Source organism: Rhinoderma darwinii, chromosome 11, assembly GCF_050947455.1.
Source record: "Rhinoderma darwinii isolate aRhiDar2 chromosome 11, aRhiDar2.hap1, whole genome shotgun sequence".
NCBI classification, from domain to species: Eukaryota; Metazoa; Chordata; class Amphibia; order Anura; family Rhinodermatidae; genus Rhinoderma; species Rhinoderma darwinii.
This window is the reverse complement of record NC_134697.1, coordinates 59,471,951-59,491,959: the sequence shown is the minus strand read 5'-3', so window position 1 is coordinate 59,491,959 and position 20,009 is coordinate 59,471,951. Positions and strand designations below refer to the sequence as shown.

Genomic DNA, 20,009 nt, shown 5'->3' with positions numbered 1-20,009 from the left:
GTAATAGACTTGAGCCTATGGAGGGATCTTTGAAAACCAAAGATAATAGGACAGGTTCCATTTTTCAACGGACCCTTTACATGGTCCGATAAATCAACGGCTGTGTCAACGGCCCCATTGAAAATCATGCGTCTGTGTGACGGCCATTGTTCTAACGGCCATCACACGGACGTATTCAACACTTGTGTGAATAAGGCCTTAGAGAGAGAGAGCCTGCAGTGGGAGAAAACTGCCGATAAATGACATATACAAGTCCTATTATGTCTAGTTATAGTGCTATTCCTCATGTACACACATAACCGCTTAATACTGAAAAGTAACCTAAAAGGTTTAGGTATGCTTTAACATACCAGGTACTTATAATTTTTTTTATTATGGTCTGTTAAATGCAAGTTTCCTAGGTCTCTGTACACTATAGGTCCCTAACGTAACAGGAAACAAGAAAATGGCTGCATGTTACGGGACTGTACAGGAGAACTTACTAAAACAGTGCCCCATTCGCTGACATTCAGTGTTCTGATGCTATTGGTTGAAGCTGCACCACACACGCTTCCTGCTCTTCCCTCCCCCTGCATTCAGTTAGTAAATAATACTGATATAATGGTGCATTTAGAGACTGATTTAGGTTGATTTGCCTACATTAGCCTAAAAGCTGGTATGAGTGGTTTTTGTGGCCATTGGTGTCCTATTTTTTATGTTTTTCTATGATTTGTGCGCTCAATTCCTTTCTCTCACATTCTTTTGTTTTAGGAAATGTGCAATGATATCTGCACACTATGGGTTGAGTGACGTTTTTGACAATCTCATCATTTCTCTCTGCAAGTTTACAACTCTGAGTAGTGAGGTAAGATAGTTGTTGTTTTTTTTTCACTTCTGTAGTTTTTGGCGAGCAACTGATGTGTTTTGTTAACATTACATATACAGACAAAGTAACAATTAGATGATCAGAGGTTCATTTAATAGTGACGGCCAATATGGTAGATGCTCTTAACGCTTTTGTAAAAATACCAGGGGCAGTAGATTAAAATCCGAGTATCAAATCTGCATGTACTATGCATCATGTGAATTTGTCCTAAGAAGACCTGATAGTTTTGCATGGTGTTGAGTGGTTTCTGTGAATGTTTATATACAGTGAGGAGTTTTTGTTTTTACAACCCATTTAGATTGAATTATTTTAGTGGGACCACAATATATTTATCATAAGGTTTTTATCATTAGTGCCAGACTACATAATGTGATGGTCTTTGTTACTTACAATATAACTGCATAATTAGCTTTGAATTCTTTTGACTCATTTAGTTGTTTTTTTTTGGGTTTTTTTCAGGCTGTAGAGAATCTGCCCACTGTTTTTGGGAGCAACCCTAAGGCTCAGATTGCAGCCAAGACTGTTTTCCATCTTGCCCACCGGCATGGAGATATTCTGCGCGAGGGCTGGAAAAACATAATGGATTCAATGTTGCAATTGTTCCGCGCTGAGCTGTTGCCTAAGGCTATGGTTGAGGTGAGCAGTTTGTATATATGTATTACTGTATTAATCGCTCCCCACAACTTAACGCACATGTATGTCATAAGCAGGAGGTAATTGCCATTGTGCTGCCTCTGTTGTCATCGTGAGGACCGCTGTGATTGACATCTGCCCTCCGTATTAATGGCTTGGGTCTAAAATCTCATGTTCCAGCCACTTAACTCGTAAAGCACTTTTGATCTAGCACAGTCGCATGGGTGCCCAAGGGACCCGTCATCCTGGGATCACCGATGCTGACCGGTTTATACAGACAGCCTGACCTAGTTAGGCACCCAGGACTGCCCAGTATTAAAGTCTGTTAGGATATATCTTGCACAGGCAATAATAATGTACTATAATATAGACATTTGATGAAACATTATAAAAAATGTTTAAACGTAAGTGTCCCCTAATAGGACTAAAAAGCGTAAAAAATAATTGAAATAAAGTTAACAAACTAAATAAATAACATTGCAAATTAAAACATTATATTTAACAAATACACCATTACTTTTGTGTTTTTAAACAAATATATAGTTGGAAATCAACTTTGTGCTAATTTTTTAACCTCCGTTTTCTTTAGGTTGAAGACTTTGTTGACCCCAATGGAAAGATTTCTCTTCAGCGGGAAGAAATTCCTGCAAACCGGTACGTGAAGTTTAATAAAAGGATGTAGATTCATATACTTTTCTACAAATTAATATGTGGAATATGATAATAATTTTGTTTTTTTTTCTGGAATAATTGTCTAATAAGGTCTGTACCGTTTGTTTGGTAAACTGTTTTCAATGGTACCATTTTGCAGTTTTCTAGAACATCTGTTTATTTTCTTGCACTGCTTAAATAAGAAAACAATGGACAGCCCCTTATCAAAATGATGCTGCTAGTCTGCTGCCTTAACCCCTGCCGATTGTCTCATATTCCCGGGGGAAGCTGCAGACGGCCGACGCAGGGGAAATATAGAATTACATGGCACCCATTCAGAGGCGTAGCTAGGGGTTTAGCACGGGGAGGGGGGGGACCTGAGTGTGCCCTAACCCAGTGGGCTCCCCCAATGCATGTTTACAACAGCAGAGGCGCATCCTATATTATTCATGGTGAATAAAAGTTTGAGAACAGTATAAAAGGCTGGCTTAAGTACATTACACATGTATAGCCTAGTTTAAATACTATCTACTACATTATGCAAAACAGTAGAAAAGAAGGGGATTATTACATTAAGAATGATTAGCAGGAGAAGAAGCGGCAGCCATCTCAATATCAGAGACGCATGCTAATCTATAGAAATTTAGCGCACACTGTAATACCAGCTCAGCGGTATATCAAAAGGAGATACACATCCAAACCAACTTGATATTTGAAAGCCGTAGATTAGCCAAATATAAGCAAGGAGAACATCGGCTCTAAATCATCACACAAACCTCATCAAATACAAATCCCAGAAGCAGAGCAGGTGAGCGGCTAGAAGTACATTCACAGTCAGGCCTACAGCATGCAAGTATTATAATGCAGATCGAAAAACAGTTTAAAGGGAACCGGTCATCAGCATTTCACCGATTAAACCAGCAATATCTGGTGGTAGTGGGTGAAAAATCATTTTTATCTTCTAAGTCGGCTCTGTACCTTTTTAGTATTCAGGTTTTTTTAGTGATCCTGCACCGTATGCTAAAGAGTCATATCTTCATTTAAAAAGAGTCCTATCTTCATTCTTCAAGCCTTTCCGACAACCCCGCCTCCTTCCTTATAATTGACAGCTCCTCGCCTCCCCCAGCACACACACAATCACTAGCTGGCGCATCGATGTCCTGTTCTGATGTGTGCGCACAAAAGGACACCGGATTATTACCATGAAATGCTCAAAATGTTTGCAGATCGTTATTTACGGTCGTAGGAGGAGTTTAGGAGAGGGGGTAATGGGAATTAACTTTTAACAGCAGCGGCCAGCGAGGGGTGAGTAGAGTTTAATAAGTGAAATGCTGGTGACAAGTTCCCTTTAATAAACTAATAGAAAATACATTTAAAAAACATTTACTCACAAAATCGATGTCCACGTTAGCTCAAACTCAAATCATGTGATCTATTTTATCAAACTGTATAAACGAACCAATCCTAAAATCAGGTGAACTTTATACAAGCAAAACTCACTTCTTACAGTGCCATTTTCCTCTCCTTCACTTTGGCAAATCTGCCAACCACCTTGTCTTTGTCAATTTCAATGTCCCTCTCAATGCGTAGTAAGGTTAAATTGGACATTGTGGCCTCGTGCATGCATGCTCGTAGATGTGTTTGTAACTTAGATGTGATCAATAACCGCTCGATCCTGCGTGTCCGACACGCAGGGCCCGCTGACACTGAACTAGTCAGACCCACGGACCTGACGGATTCAGGTCTTCGCGCACGATATAGCTCTGAATACAGGATACAAAGCAGCTGTTCTCAAAAAGTAAAAATAATTTTTAATAAAAAAGTAATTACAAAGTTGCACCAATCACACTAAGACATTTTTAAAAAAATAAAAAAACCCGCTTTGAAGGTGTACATAGCCTTTAATATTTTATCTGACAGAGGAGTTTGCATTAGAAAGTATTGCAGACCTCTTTGAAAGTAAATGAAAGCGTATATAACCGCCATCATCCCTGGCATATACATGGATGATGGCTGGCATATACATGGATGATGGCTTGCATATACAGTGAAGGAAATAAGTATTTGATCCCTTGCTGATTTTGTAAGTTTGCCCACTGTCAAAGTCATGAACAGTCTATTATTTTTACGCTAGGTTAATTTTACCAGTGAGAGATAGATTATATAAAAAAAAAAAAAACTGAAAATCACATAGTCAAAATTATATATATATATATATTTGCATTGTGCACAGAGAAATAAGTATTTGATCCCCTACCAACCATTAAGAGTTCAGCCTCCTCCAGACCAGTTACACGCTCCAAATCAACTTGGTGCCTGCATTAAAGACAGCTGTCTTATATGGTCACCTGTATAAAAGACTCCTGTCCACAGACTCAATTAATCAGTCTGACTCTAACCTCTACAACATGGGCAAGACCAAAGAGCTTTCTAAGGATGTCAGGGACAAGATTATAGACGTGCACAAGGCTGGAATGGGCTACAAAACCATAAGTAAGACGCTGGGTGAGAAGGAGACAACTGTTGGTGCAATAGTAAGAAAATGGAAGATATACAAAATGACTGTCAATCGACATCGATCTGGGGCTCCATGCAAAATCTCACCTCGTGGGGTATCCTTGATCCTGAGGAAGGTGAGAGCTCAGCCGAAAACTACACGGGGGGAACTTGTTTATGATCTCAAGGCAGCTGGGACCACAGTCGCCAAGAAAACCATTGGTAACACATTACGCCGTAATGGATTAAAATCCTGCAGTGCCCGCAAGGTCCCCCTGCTCAAGAAGGCACATGTACAGGCCTGTCTGAAGTTTGCAAATGAACATCTGGATGATTCTGAGAGTGATTTGGAGAAGGTGCTGTGGTCAGATGAGACTAAAATTGAGCTCTTTGGCATTAACTCAACTCGCCGTGTTTGGAGGAAGAGAAATGCTGCCTATGACCCAAAGAACACCGTCCCCACTGTCAAGCATGGAGGTGGAAACATTATGTTTTGGGGGTGTTTCTCTGCTAAGGGCACAGGACTACTTCACCGCATCAATGGGAGAATGGATGGAGCCATGTACCGTCAAATCCTGAGTGACAACCTCCTTCCCTCCACCAGGACATTAAAAATGGCTCGTGGCTGGGTCTTCCAGCACGACAATGACCCGAAACATACAGCCAAGGCAACGAAGAAGTGGCTAAAAAAGAAGCACATTAAGGTCATGGAGTGGCCTAGCCAGTCTCCAGACCTTAATCCCATCGAAAACTTATGGAGGGAGCTGAAGATCCGAGTTGCCAAGCGACAGCCTCGAAATCTTAATGATTTACAGATGATCTGCAAAGAGGAGTGGGCCAAAATTCCATCTAACATGTGTGCAAACCTCATCATCAACTACAAAAAACGTCTGACTGCTGTGCTTGCCAACAAGGGTTTTGCCACCAAGTATTGTTTGCCAAAAGGGATCAAATACTTATTTCTCTGTGCACAATGCAAATAAATATATATAATTTTGACAATGTGATTTTCTGCTTTTTTTTTTAATATAATCTATCTCTCACTGGTAAAATTAACCTAGCCTAAAAATTCTAGACTGTTCATGTCTTTGACAGTGGGCAAACTTACAAAATCAGCAAGGGATCAAATACTTATTTCCTTCACTGTACATGGATGATGGCTGGCATATACATGGATGATGGCTGGCATATACATGGATGATGGCTGGCATATACATGGATGATGGCTGGCATATAATGGGATGATGGCTGGCATGTGAAGGGGGTTATGCAGGGATGATGGTTGGTATGTACAGGGATGATGACTGTTGTATACAGGGATGATGGGGGTTGTATGCAGGGCTGAGGGCGGTTTTATGCAGGGATGATGGCTGCTTCAGCCATCATCCCTGTATATACCTGCCGTTGTTCCTGTTTGTACCTGAAGTCATTCCTATACGTACCTGCCGGTTTGTTTTTTTCTTTAGTGGGGAATCTACAGTCCTGAGTTTTGTCAGCTGGCTGACCCTCAGTGGCACAGAGCAGTCCAGTCTAAGAGGACCTTCTACCGAAAACCAGGAAGCAAAGAAGATGGCTTTAGAATGTATTAAGGTAATTTACTCTGTAGCAATAAATAAAGGGGCTCTAGCAACAAGTCCTAGGTTTGGTTACTCAATTCTGAATAGCAGTCAAAGTATAAGATCACTTAGTTTCAGGTATAATTTAATAATCTATCCTACCTACCTGTGCTTGGCTTGGAGAAATGACCGCTATTGACTGCCGGTTGACGTATTTCAGACACCAATTTGGTGTTCTTTGCCTTCCATGGTACACTCTTTGATTTTCATTCATAGGCCCCATTCACACCACATTTTTGCTATAAAATAAACATGAACTCCAGGAAATTCTCCCAACACATACGTTAAACGGAGTCTGTGACTGATTCAGTGGCATCCATTAACCATAGGCTATTATGGCATCCGTTTAATGTATAGGTCATGAAAATCTCATGATGTATACAGCTAATTGATCTTTTAACCCCTTAGTGACCAGCCTATTTTAGGCCTTAATGACCAAGCTATTTTTTATGTTTTTCCGTCTCATTGAAAGAGCTATAACTTTAATTTTTGCGTCAACATAGTTGTATAAGGACTTTTTTTTTTTTTTTTGCGGAATATGTTGTGTTTTTGTATAGCACCATTTTTGGAGTACATATAATTTATTGATTTAACTTTTATTAAAGTGTAGCTAAACCTTTTGAAGTTTGGATTGGTGGGGGTCCGAGCCCTGAGACCCCCACCAATCACACGAGCGCTTCAGCTGCTTCGTTCTAGCGATTGGTGGGGGTCTCCGTGCTCGGACCCCCACCAATCCAAACTTCTGACATGGCACTATGACATGTCAGAAGTTTGTCAAACGTTTAGCTACAGTTTAACACTTTTTGGGGCGAATCGAACACATCCCAGTGATTTCACCACTCTTTTTTTGCGTCCTAAATTGACACCGTTTACCATGTGGTAAAAATCACGTAATAACTTTATTCGGCGGATCGTTCCGATTGTGACGATACCAAATTTATATTATTTTTTTTATGTTTTGCTACTTTTACACAGATATACTTTTTCAAAATGATTTGGTTTTTGTATCTCCATATTTGAAGAGCCATCATTTCTTTTTATTTTTCTGCCGATGAAGTTGTATGAGGGCTTTTCTTTTGCGGGACGACTTGTAGTCTTTATTGGTAACACTCTGGAGTAAATGCGACTTTTTGATCACTTTTTATCACATTTTTTTTTATAGGGCAGGATGAACAGAAAACAGCAATTCTTGCATTGTTTTTTATTTTTATTTTTTACGACGTTCGCCATGGGCGTTAAATAGCGTAATATCTTGATAGTTCGGGTCGTTATGGACGTGGGGACACCAAATATGTGGAACTTTTTTTTTTTTTTTTTCCATAATAAAGCATTTTGTAAGGGGGAGAAATTGATTATTTTACTTTACATTTATTTATTTATTAATTATAAACTTTATTAAATTCTTTTTTAAACTTTTTTTTTTGCGATTATTTGATCGATTTTATAATACACTGCAACACTTCTGTATTGCAATGTATTATTGTCTGTCAGTGTAAAACGGACAGGCGCGTGTTAGGCCTAACGGGCATCCACTACAGGCAGACCTGTGGCCTTTGTTACAAGAAGACACCAGCACTCTGCGATCGCATTGCTGGCGTGCCGGTGGGGTATGAGGGAGCCCCCTCCCTCCAAAACCACTTAGATGCGGCGATCGCTGATGAGCGCCACATCTAAGGGGTTAAACGGGCGGATTTCAATCCGCAAGCTCGAGCAGCGCTGCCCAAAGTCCTCAGCTACCTCTGGTATCTGAGAATAGGAAGTTTTAACTGCTCCTGGCGTCGATGCTTTATTCTAATGCAGAGCTAGTAAAAGGCATATGCATCAGAATAAGGCCGCCGTGAAAATATGTATTGTCGGTCACCAATAGGTTAAAGTGGCACCCGTCACCCTAAGGCTATGTTCACACGGGGTATTTTGCCGAGTTTTTTGACGCGGAAACCGCGTCGCAAAACTCGTCAGAAACGGCCCGAGAACGCCTCCCATTGATTTCAATGGGAGGCGTCGGCGTCTTTTTCCCGCGAGCAGTAAAACGTGGGAAAAAGAAGCGACATGCCCTATCTTCGGGCGCTTCCGCCTCCGACCTCCCATTGACTTCAATGGGAGGCAGGAGAAAGCGTATATCTCGCTGTTTTATGCCCGCGGCGCTCAATGGCCGCGGGCGAAAAACGGCACGATAATTGCCGCGAAAATCGGCGTGCAGGGAGAGGAATATCTGCCTCAAAGTTCCAAACGGAATTTTGAGGCAGATATTCCTCCCCCAAAATACTCAGTGTGAACATAGCCAAAGGCTCCCATGTTAAAAAAAGTATACTGCAAGGTATACATTTATTTTATTTTTTCCTGGATTCTAGTGTATGGAATAACATATTCTAATATGCTATTCATTGCCTTTTTATTGCGGTATACTGGCATATAGCAGCCACAGGGACACTCTTGACTTTTTCACCAAATACTTTTTCTTCTGGACTGCTGCTTATTCCGATTGCTTTGTCTTTATTATAGCTGTGTGATCCAGAAAAACTTATCACTGAGAGCAAGTTCCTCCAATTAGAGTCTCTGCAGGAGCTTATGAAGGTAAGGAAAGAAGTCCTGCATCCCCTACGTATTTGCTGAGTGTTTGTCATGCTAGCTATAGCTGGGTTTTTTTTGTTTGTTTTTTTGTTTTTTTAAACGGATATGACATCACTCTGTTTTATATCTTAATCTTAACCACAAAAAAATTTTCCTTGTTGAAGATCATCCTTTTTGTAACTGAAATTTTGCATGAAAACGACTACTGTTGCCAGAGGGTTTCTGCCATGTATTCCCATGTTACAGTACACATGGAGATAAATCAGTTTGACAAGGAATGGGACCACTACATTGACAACATTTCTTGTTGAGAAGTAGTTGTCATTTTTCTAGTATGTTTAGAAGCTGGCCTAAAAATCTAGCTTCAATACTATAATACTGCTGCACCCCAGAGACCAAAAATGGATCTGAACTGCTAGGAGACATTCCTCGTGTCACCCCAATAATACATTTATTTATATATATATCTCCTTCTTTTACTTGACCCAGCTTTGCACCTCTTACCAGCTTGTCCGTAGAAAGTTGCAAGGCAAGCCACAATCATTTGCTGCCGATCCAACAGGGTTTGATCCTTCCATTCTCTATTAACACTGCTTGTGAAATGTACATCATATTGTATTTCTGTTTATCAGTGGCGCTCATCACACACGCCAAAAACGGTTGATCAAAGGAGCGGGCAGTAATATCCGAACATGTGTGGCTAATGTTGCGGTGTTCGCTCAGCAAAGATGGATCACTACTGCCCTGGGCTTGCGAAAAGCAGATCCTTATTGTAATTGAAATCTAATCATTTGTATTCACCTTATAAATAAGAGGATTAGACTGGTTACATCTCAGGTGGGTTCTCATGTGGAATTTGCTCTTTATTTAGGCACTGATATCTGTGACCCCTGATGAAGAGACATATGATGAGGAAGATGCCGCCTTCTGCCTTGAAATGCTGCTCCGAATTGTCCTTGAAAACAGGTGATAAAAACCGTTGATGTAAACAAGTGATTTTCTGATTGTATGCTTACAGATATTCTTAACCTCCGCATTATTGTCACTGGCAAGTGTAGTGCTAAAACATGACGTACAATAAATTGTTATCTAAAAAGTCCAACTTGTCACAATAATTATAATAGAATAAACAAAATATTCGGTTTCTACCGTCATTTCAGCGAACTTTGGATATATACTGTAAACCGTGGTTCACGCATTCTACATGGAAGGAAAACACTCCTGTGGGAGCAAAGATGACCAAAAAATAAACCTATTCAGTTTCCTAATGTTACCCGTCTCGAGAAATAGAGCAATTTCCCTGAAAAGAGCGGCCCTATACCTGTCCCTAATTTGCCCCTGTCCTCCTGATGTGTTTGCTCCTCGATTCACCCAGGATTTTTCAGGGGAGAGATTGACAAGCAAGTACATATGACATTTTGATCACTTATTCTAAAAAAAAAAAATTAGGGAGGGGAGTTGACCAAAAAAAACGATACTTTAACTTTAAAAAAAATAATTACGCCGTTAACCGTGTGTGTTAAATGCTATATTTTAATAGTTTGAAACATTAAGGATGTGGCAATGCTAATTATGTTTACATTCTTTTTATTGTTTATATTTTACATAATAAATGGGAAAAGAGATTTTTTGACTTTTAATATTTGTTTGAAATATATTCTTGAAGTCTTTTTTTTTTTTGTTTTTTGTTTTTTTTTGTAGTCCTAGTAGGTGATGTGAACTTGATTGCTTGTACAATACACTGCAATACTTCTGTATTGCAGTGTATTGTGCTGTCAACTATATTCGCTGCGGATGTCGGCAAGGGATTGAAAGGGTTGTCCAATATTAGAAAAATACGGCTGCCGCCTTTCAAGATTATTGCCACTCCTGTCTACAGGTTGTGTGTGGTGGTGCAGCTCATCCTCATTCATTTCTATGGAGCGGAGCTGCAATACCAGACATAACCCATGGATAGGTGTGGTGCTGTTTTTGAAAGAAAGCAGCCAAGTTTTTTTCTTCTGGACAGCCCTTAGCTTATTTTGAGATTGATTTTAGTTAAAATAATATAGTCAAAATGGAATGGCTTTGCTAGCTGATCAGAAGGGGGGACACATTGCTGGAATCCACTGCTGAATCGTCATTTCTGCTGCAGAAAAATGATTACACTGCATAATTAATTTCAGTGGACACGAGGGGTCATCCAGTCCTAATCGTGGGACCTCCCCCATTACCTCAAAATGTCTTAATGGGGTGCTTCACAAGGTTTTGTGTTTTTTTTTGTTTTTGGTGGTTATGTGTACTCACTATTTTTGGATACCTGAATAATCTGACATCTACATAGACTGTTGTATAGAGTTAATCAGTAGTACCTAAACCAAGACTAGGCTGTTTCAGAGAAACGGGAAAATATGTTTAATTCAGAAACAGTCTATCCCGGGATCAATTGTATAAAATGTGTCTATGGGGGAGACACTTTGGCTGGCTTCACACTGTGCGTTTTTTTTAATGTTTTGGTTGTTAAACTCCCATTGAGAGACATTTAACCCCTTAATGTCCGTTGATACGCCTTTTCATGGCGTTCATTAAGTGGCTTTATTCTAGGGTGTCCCGTGCAGACTGGAGCTGGTGCTCGGCTGTCTTATGACAGCCGGGCTCCTGCTCCAACGGTAGCGTACGATCGCGGCCGTTTAACCTTTCAAATGCTGCAGTCAAAAGTGACCGCTGCATCTGAGTAGTTTACAGAGGGAGGGAGCTCCCTCTGTCACCGATCGGCAGCCCGCCAATGCGATCGGCCTGCCAATGCGGTGCCATGGCAGCCAGGGGCCTAAGAAGGGCCCCCAGGCCTGCCCCGCCTATATGCCTATTAGGCCGCGCCAGAGACACCTCCTAATAGATTGCCTGTCTGTTTTATACTGATATAATAGTTCTTTGGTATATTAAGTATAATAGATCGCACGGTGAAATCCCTAGTGGGACTGAAAAAATAATTAATGTGAAATAAGAATTATTAATAAAGGTATACAGAAAAAAAACAAAACCAATCAAAAAATTCGACATACCCCAAAATGGTGCCATTGAAAAATACAACTCATCTCGCAAAAAACAAGTCCAAATACAACCATGTAGATGGGAAAATAAAAAATGTATAGCACTTTGAATGTGACGATGGAAAAATAAAAAAAATATTGATTGGTCGTTAACCCCTTAACGGACCTTGACGTACACTTACGTCAAGGTGCAGGGGGAGAAGTATGGAGCGCGCTCACTCGATGAGTGCTCTCCATACCCTGCGGGTGTTGGCTGTGTTCTACAGCCAACAGCCAGGAACAGCGATCGCGCTGTTCCTGGCAGTTTAACCCCTCAAATGCTGCGATCAATCGCGACCGCACCATCTGAGTCATTATAGAGAGGGGGGCGCCGCCCCTCCGACAGCTCATCAGCGGCCCCATAGCGCAATCGATGGTCGCCAATAGTTGTAATGGCACCCCAGGGGCCTAAAGAAGGCCCCCAGGTCTGCCTTCATTCTGCCTCTGTTAAGCCCTGCCTAAATGACAATATACTGCAATACATTAGTATTGATCGCTGGTTCTACTCCTCTAGGGGGACTAAAACAATGTGTAAAAAAAAATTTTTTGTGGTGACAAATTAAGTTAAATTCCCTCCCCCTTTTCCCATTTTTCCTTTTAAGTAATGTCAAAAATAAACAAAATTGGCATCAATAAAAGTCAGAACTATTACAATATACCATTATTTAATGTGCACGTTAAACGCTGTAAAGAAAAAATATATAAACCGCCAGGATCGCTGTTTTTTTTTTTGTCAACTTAGCTGTGAAAAAAATTTAATAAGTGATCAAAAAGTCGTATGTACCAAAAGTGGTACCGAAAAAAACACAGCTTGTGCCACAAAAAATAAGCTTGAGAAAGGAGGCAATTCCCCGATACATCGCACAGGCGTTGTCAGACGCCAATCCCCCACGTGCGTTGTCTCTGCTGTCTGCTAAAGCCCTGGATCTAACGGAGAAGACTACGAAGGAACTCCAACCAGGACATTTCCAGCACTCTAACCTTCAGATGGGTGATATAGATTTGAATTACATTTAGCAATTTTATTGCATTTGTTTTCTGTCAATTGACAGTGAAAAGATATAAAGCACAATTTTCTACTTTTTGACATTTCTGTCTGAACTAGTGCTTATTTCCTTATACGCAAAACATAAGCCCCCACAGCGCTCAATCCACGGAAAAATTAAAGTTGTCTTTCAGAATGTGTAAAAAAAAATTTTTTTTTTCTAACAAATAGTAAAACATTAAAAAACCTATATAAATATGATCTCGCCATAATTCTATTTACCAGCAGAATAAAGTAAATTTGTCGGTTTTTACCGCTCGATGAAAGACGTAAAAACTAAACCCAAAAGAAAATGGAGGAATCGCAGATTTTTCCAATTACACACCACTTTGATTTATTTTATTTTTTTCATTTTCCCAGTACATTATATGGTACTTTTAAATGGTGCCAATAGAAACTACAACTGCTTCCGCAAAAAACAAGCACTCACGCCACTTCATTGAACAAAAATATAAAAGTTATGGTTCATAGAAGGCGGTGGATTGTTAAAATAAAAAAATTGGCTTGGACGTTAAGGCCCAGAATGCATGCAGAGGGAAGGGGTTAAGTTTATCTACCAAAACATGGGCCTAAAAGGCTTGCTATTAGGGCCAACAAGATGGCGTCCATTACAGCTGACGCCGTATTGTAACAGCCAGGACCGGAGCTAGCCTCCGATCCACCCGATTAACCGCTTAGATCGCACACGATGGTTGCTATGGCAACAATCGGCAGCTGCGGGGTTGCCGATGGTTGCTATTAGACCCGGAGGCCCCTGGTCTGCCTAGTACGGAAGCCTATCAGGCGCCGCCCGCAGGCGAAGCCTAATAGTCTTGCTGTCAATGAATAACGGACAGCTGTAATACACTGCACTATGTAGGTAGTGCAGTGTATTAGAATAGCGATCATGGCTTCATGCTTTTAAGTCCCCTACTGGGACAAAAAAATTATTAAGTCTTTTATTATAGGAGAAAAATGACAACATTAAAAAAAAAAATACACCTATTTGGTATCACCGCGTCCGTAATGACCCAAACCGTGTGTCCAAACAGCAGTTTATGACCACATATGGGGTATTGCCGTACTCGGGAGAAATTGCTTTACAAATCTTGAGGTGCTTTTTCTCCTTTGTTCCTTGTAAAAATGTGAAAATTCTATGTATTTTCAGAAAAAAGTAGATTTTCATCCTCAGACTAATTCCAATACATTCAGAAAATAACCTGTGGGGTCAAATGCTAACTATACCGCTAGAAAAATTCCTTGAGGGGTGTAGTTTCCGAAATGGGGTCACTTTTGGGGAGTTTCCACTGTTTTCGTCCCTCCAGTGCGTTGCAAACACGACATGGCACCGAAAACCATTCCAGCAAAATCTGCTCTCCGAAATCCAAATGGTGCTCCTTCCCTTCTGAGCCCTGCTGTGGGTCTAAACAGCAGTTTACCACATATGGGGTATTGCTGTAATCAGGAGAAATAGCTTTACAAATGTTGGGATGATTTCTCCTTTATTCCTTGTAACAATTAGAAAATTCTATGTTTTAAAAAAATAAACTGGGGGGGTTTCCACTATTTTGGCACCACAAGACCTGTTCAAACCTGACATGGTGCCTTAAAATATATATATTTTTTTAAAAAGGAGGCCCCAAAATCCACTTGGTGCTCCTTTGCTTCTGAGGCCGGGTTTTCAGTCCATTATCACACTAGAGCCACATGTGGGATATTTTCTGAGTTACAGAAAAAAATGTATTACAAAGGAATTTCGGCACAAAAAATGACATTTGTAAGTTTCACCTCTACTTTGCTCTAATTCCTATGAAACACGTGAGAGGTTAAAACACTTCCGGAATACGGTTTTGAATACTTTGAGGGGTGCAGTTTTTAAAATTGGGTGTTTTTATAAGGCCTCATGCACACGTCCGTAGCCATGTGCATGGCTGTGATTTTCGAGTCGGCCGGCCGCGGAGTGACACCTGCGAGCCGCCCGCAACTCACAGGCCGTGCATATGGCCACGTGCATTATTTCCTATAAGCCTGGACCGCAGAACACAGCCGTAATAAGACCTGTCCGTTCTTTCTGCGGGACAGGCTCCTGGGCCATGCAAAGACCGTGGAAACCACGAACGTGTGCATGGGCCCATAGGAATGAATGAGGCCGCAATTCTCCCGTGGATTTTTGGGGGAATAGTGGCCGCAAAAGCATGTTCATATGCATGGGGCCTAAATCTATGGGCCCCTCAAAGCCACTTCACAACTGAACTGGTCCCTGAAAAAATAGCCTTTTGAAATTTTCTTGAAAATGTGAGAAATTGCTACTAAAGCCTTGTAACGTCCTAGAAAAATTAAAGCACATTCAAAAAACGATTATAGTAAATAGTAACTATTTTGGGTGGTGGTACTATTATCGGTTTTACAAGCAGATACATTTAAATTTAGAAAAATCATAATTTTTGCAAATTTTCTTGACATTTTGGTGTTTTTCTCAAATAAGCAATGAATTTATCGACCACATTTTCCCACTAACATAAAGTCCAATATATCACGAGAAAACCGTCTCAGAATCGCTTGGATAGGTAAAAGCATTCCAAAGTTATTACCACATAAATTAACACGTCCGATTTGAAAAAATGGGGCTGATCCTCAAGGCCAAAATGAGCTTGGTCCTGAAGGGGTTAATGGAATGTAAAATAGACAGTGTGTAATGTGTGTTCATAAATTCTGTTACCATTTGTAGCTACTTTTTTTGCTATTCTGTTTTGTTTCACTAAAATGTAATTTTTTTTTTCTTCCCCTTTAAAAAGAGACCGTGTTGGCTGTGTGTGGCAAGTAGTGCGAGAACATTTCTACCATCTTTGTGCACATGCTGTGGAGTACTGTTTCCTTGTTGAGCGTTCAGTAGTAGGACTGCTGCGACTTGCTATACGACTGTTGCGTCGTGAGGATATCAGTTCACAGGTACACTATTATAATAGACCTGGACTTGGCTCTCAATTGTGCAGTCACGGGTGGTAATGTAATTTATGTTGGGAAAAAACCCATAATCAGAACCAGCAGTCATGAGGTAATGACTATGATCCTAACATTGTCCTTTAGCTTTTGACATTCATCTCTTATTATTTCGTATATGAATATCTAGTAGAATCCTTTTGTCAAGCCTAGGACATAGAATCATCATTAATAAATACTGGGGAAGACTTATTATGTGATTTGATCCAGGTGGGAAAAAGTTGAAGTCTTTGGCGCACACAACTTTTTTTATTTTATGCCTCTCTTGCCACTTTTCTTGGGAGGTGGGGGCCATCTGTGCCCTGACAAGTTTACTATAATTTATAGCGGAATTCTATGCCAGTTCATAGCTGAGGTAGGTTTGTTTGTTGTGCACAGACAGCTCAAGATGCGCCAAATTTATTAGGAGGTTTGCGTCTCCTATTAAAATGTAGCACGTCTTACTCCAGCGTATTTCAGTAGCCAAAAACTTATCGGATACGTCCTTGCTACTAATGGCTCTAGGTGAGGATAGGTTGCGGCTAGAGCTGCAATCTAGGTCTTGTATTAAAGCTAAAAAAATATGTCAAATATGTCGCACAAAACACGCGCGCACACACAAACATTTAATAAAGTTTATACAATTTACTCACTATCTTGTGCGTACACGACATTTAACTTAAAATCCGCAGACCACATCTTTAGCGATCCCCCGTCGCACGCTACATTTATAGTGATAACGATTATGACTAGAGAGAAATGTCTAAAAAAAGATTTTCACCCACCGACGGTCCCCATAAATAATAGTTCCAACCAGTTACACTAAAAAAAATCAGTCTACGTTATCGCATTGGATTAGGCGTTTGAGATTTGGGTGTATCTATTAGGGTTAGGCTGTCTTCACAAGCCAGCTACTTTCACAGAATCGTTACGAAATTAAGCAGTTTGAACGTGATGTGTTAACGCAACTTTAGAGTTTGAATCGGGGATGGAAATTGATATCCTCCCCAATTTGATTTAGATGCAAAAATGTGTTGGTGCATTCCTGTGGTATTGACGCGTCTTTAACACACGCTCCGGTGAACCAGGACGTGTAGTATGAAACACACTCCTTACAACTTAGTTTTTTGCAGAGTACATTTTTGTTGCATAAGCGGTCTGATTGAATGCACGTTTTAGTCACAAAGTTGAATCTTAATGCAATTTTTTCTTACAATAACTGTTGGAACCAAAGTTGGTTGTATTTTTATACATGTATGCTATGCTGTTGCCATGTGCAGCGTATATGTTTTTAACACATTTGCGTCTGATGTCCAAATATTGCATGGCCTCTAATTCAGCATTTTTGAGAGCACAAAAGTAAAACGTGCAAAAAGAAAGCGCATATACCTTGATAGTTATGGGCCTATATGTATTTGAAGTCATCAGAAATCTAAACCTAATCTCCGGCTATGATCAAGGACATGGCACAAGCCCCGGTGTATTTCTAGATTACTTTATTAGCTGTCACTCAAAAAAAATTAAAGACCATAAGCTAGTTTAACAAATATGCAAAACCTTGCTGGAGAAACTAGATGTTTGTGTGTTTATTAATACAGGGTGATGATCCTACATATATGTAACATGTGACCAAGGTCGCTATTGGCTGTGGAAAAATTACAGATTTTAAAAGCCAGTTGTGGTTGTTCCGCAGGTTCTCCTATCACTCCGTATTCTTTTAATGATGAAGCCGAGTGTCCTGTCCAGGGTGAGTCGTCAAGTCGCCTTTGGCCTTCACGACCTACTGAAGACCAATGCTGCCAACATCCATTCCAGCAATGACTGGTACACGCTGTTCTGCCTGCTGGAGTGCATTGGAGCAGGAGTGAAGCCGCCAGCTGCCCTGCAGGTGACAACCAGAAGCGATAATGATGCAGGTACGTGGAGGATGTGCTTTAATGAAATTCAATGCTCGGAGAGATAAGCAGCTGTTTTCTGCCGGCTCTGAATTAAGTGAAGGCCAGATGAAGAAAATAAATATGCTGCTTAAGTCCATTAATAAAATTAAATGGGTTCAGCTGTTCTCCATGTTTACAGCCTGTAATGTTCATGCTGGGTTTTAATATCATAGGTTGTGGTGTGACTGAGAGGTAACGAGCATTTCATTAAGTAGATATTTATCACCACTCCACAAAATTTTGTTTTCTAAAAGTATATAATGTGCGCCTATCTGAGCAGTGGTCCTAAGCCGGCTTAGACGAGAGTCCTAATTAACGATGGCAATCCGCTTAAGAGATCATGTATTCGGTCTGCACAATGTTTTCCCTATTAATCACTATAATGTCTAGAGGATATCGATTCATGTTTGAGACATATAGACATGGAAACATTATGTACTTCTACAAAATATGACATTTTAATGAATGCATTCTTCTAACGTGATGGTAACTAGGAAATGACCGTTCTGACTTTTTTGTTTTCTTTTTTTTATGACAACCACTGTTTCTCCCTCTTCTTTCTGGGACAGTACCTCTGTTAAGGTGAATAGGGAGAGGTCTTAACAGATAGTCCTGTAGCTGTAGTTACATTATTGTTGACCTGGCAATCATTCTTCAGTACTTGAGAAACAGAAACACAAGTTGATTTCTCATGATTAATATGTTAGTGAACGTTTCTCTACTAAGCCTGCTGATGAAACTTCCCATACATATTTCCATTCATGTATAATTTTAGAGCTGTGCCCACCTTTTGTTGCACTTTTGAGTGGGCGACCTTAAATAAGCAACCATTTCTGAAGTGAATTTCACATAATTTTATTCCTTTTTTTTTTACAAAATGTTCTTGCCTACCTGATCTCTTTAAAGTATGCCTATGTGTGTTTGTATGTATTGCTGCAAGTCAAGGTGGTGGCAAACTGGACTGTTGCCCAGGGCTCCCATGTCCTAGAACATAGGGCTCTACTTCCAGGAGTAACCTAAGTTTTAACATTGACCCTTTCACTACCCTAGACTACCTTGAATTTTAAAATTGAGAAAAACTGTAAAAATGGTAATGAAGAACGGCTACTTTGATTGTTGCCAATGGCCCCATTTTCTTTGTAACCTGCCATGTGTATGGCCTGTATGTTTGAAGAATTGTAAATTATATACCTAGTTGTATAGCCCTTTTGAAAATAAATAAAATGTATTTTGGCGTTATGAACTGTTGCATGCATTAAAAAAGTGCTATGTATTTATGACATTTGGTTAGACATTATCTTCATCTTCTCATAGGACTTAAAGAGATCCTGTCACTACGTTATATAAGTGAAACTTGTTTACTGACCTGAATAGTGCGGTCACCGTGATCCCAGCGCTGGTTTTTCTTTTCCCTGTACACCCCCTCTATTCTTTCCAGAGATATGGCCCTCAATCTATGCTAATTCACTGTAGTTCGCCAACAGGGCATGAACTACCCTTAACTGACTTGCGCTGATTGGTCAGCTTCAGAGGCAGGAAAGCTAGCTCCACCCCGTTGGCTAACTGCAGAAACTTCACATATAGGGAGCCAACACAACAGTGGGCCATATCTCTGGAATCAAGGAGACTGCGCTATTCTGGTCAGTAAACCAGTTCAACTTATATGACATAGTGACCGGTCCCCTAAGCTGGCCATACACATTAGATGTATGTTGGCTGATGTCATCGGGACTGGCCTACCATCTTATGTGTATGGCGGCATCGCAATGCTCTCTTGACGGCGCGTTTCAGGGGAGAGAATGATTGAAGAACTGTAATTAAACTCCTGTCACAGTATTAGGTGTTTAGGCAGATATGAGAAATTTTGCAGTTACAAATGTATGTTCATTACTAGGTGCTCAGTCTGACAGTGAAGTCTCTTCTTATCACTCCACTGATGTAAGCCTGGATCGTGGATACACCTCAGATTCTGAGGTTTACACAGAGCACAGCAAGCAATCCAAGATGCACAGATCAGTGACTGACGTTGATATGGTTAACAGCGGCTGGCTTGTGGTAAGCAGAATAACTTTTTTTCCATCATAAAACCGTTTAGGACCAGAATCCTAACACCTTTCTGAAATATCATGTACTGTACAGTTTATCACTGCATCTCCACATACGTGATAG

General features: G+C 40.4%; 1 protein-coding gene across 8 annotated transcripts in view; it reads left to right on the top strand.

Moving 5' to 3' along the window:
- The window catches only part of GBF1 (golgi brefeldin A resistant guanine nucleotide exchange factor 1), a 187,512-nt gene that overhangs the window by 145,366 nt on the left and 22,137 nt on the right, over positions 1-20,009 (top strand). For all 8 annotated transcript variants that reach the window (XM_075841619.1, XM_075841620.1, XM_075841617.1 and 5 more), the window contains 9 exons: positions 751-844; positions 1,325-1,501; positions 2,088-2,152; positions 6,112-6,235; positions 8,764-8,835; positions 9,704-9,798; positions 15,720-15,873; positions 17,597-17,819; positions 19,735-19,895. In XM_075841619.1, coding sequence (XP_075697734.1) covers positions 751-844; positions 1,325-1,501; positions 2,088-2,152; positions 6,112-6,235; positions 8,764-8,835; positions 9,704-9,798; positions 15,720-15,873; positions 17,597-17,819; positions 19,735-19,895 — 1,165 coding nt within the window. The remainder of the gene's footprint in view (positions 1-750; positions 845-1,324; positions 1,502-2,087; positions 2,153-6,111; positions 6,236-8,763; positions 8,836-9,703; positions 9,799-15,719; positions 15,874-17,596; positions 17,820-19,734; positions 19,896-20,009) is intronic.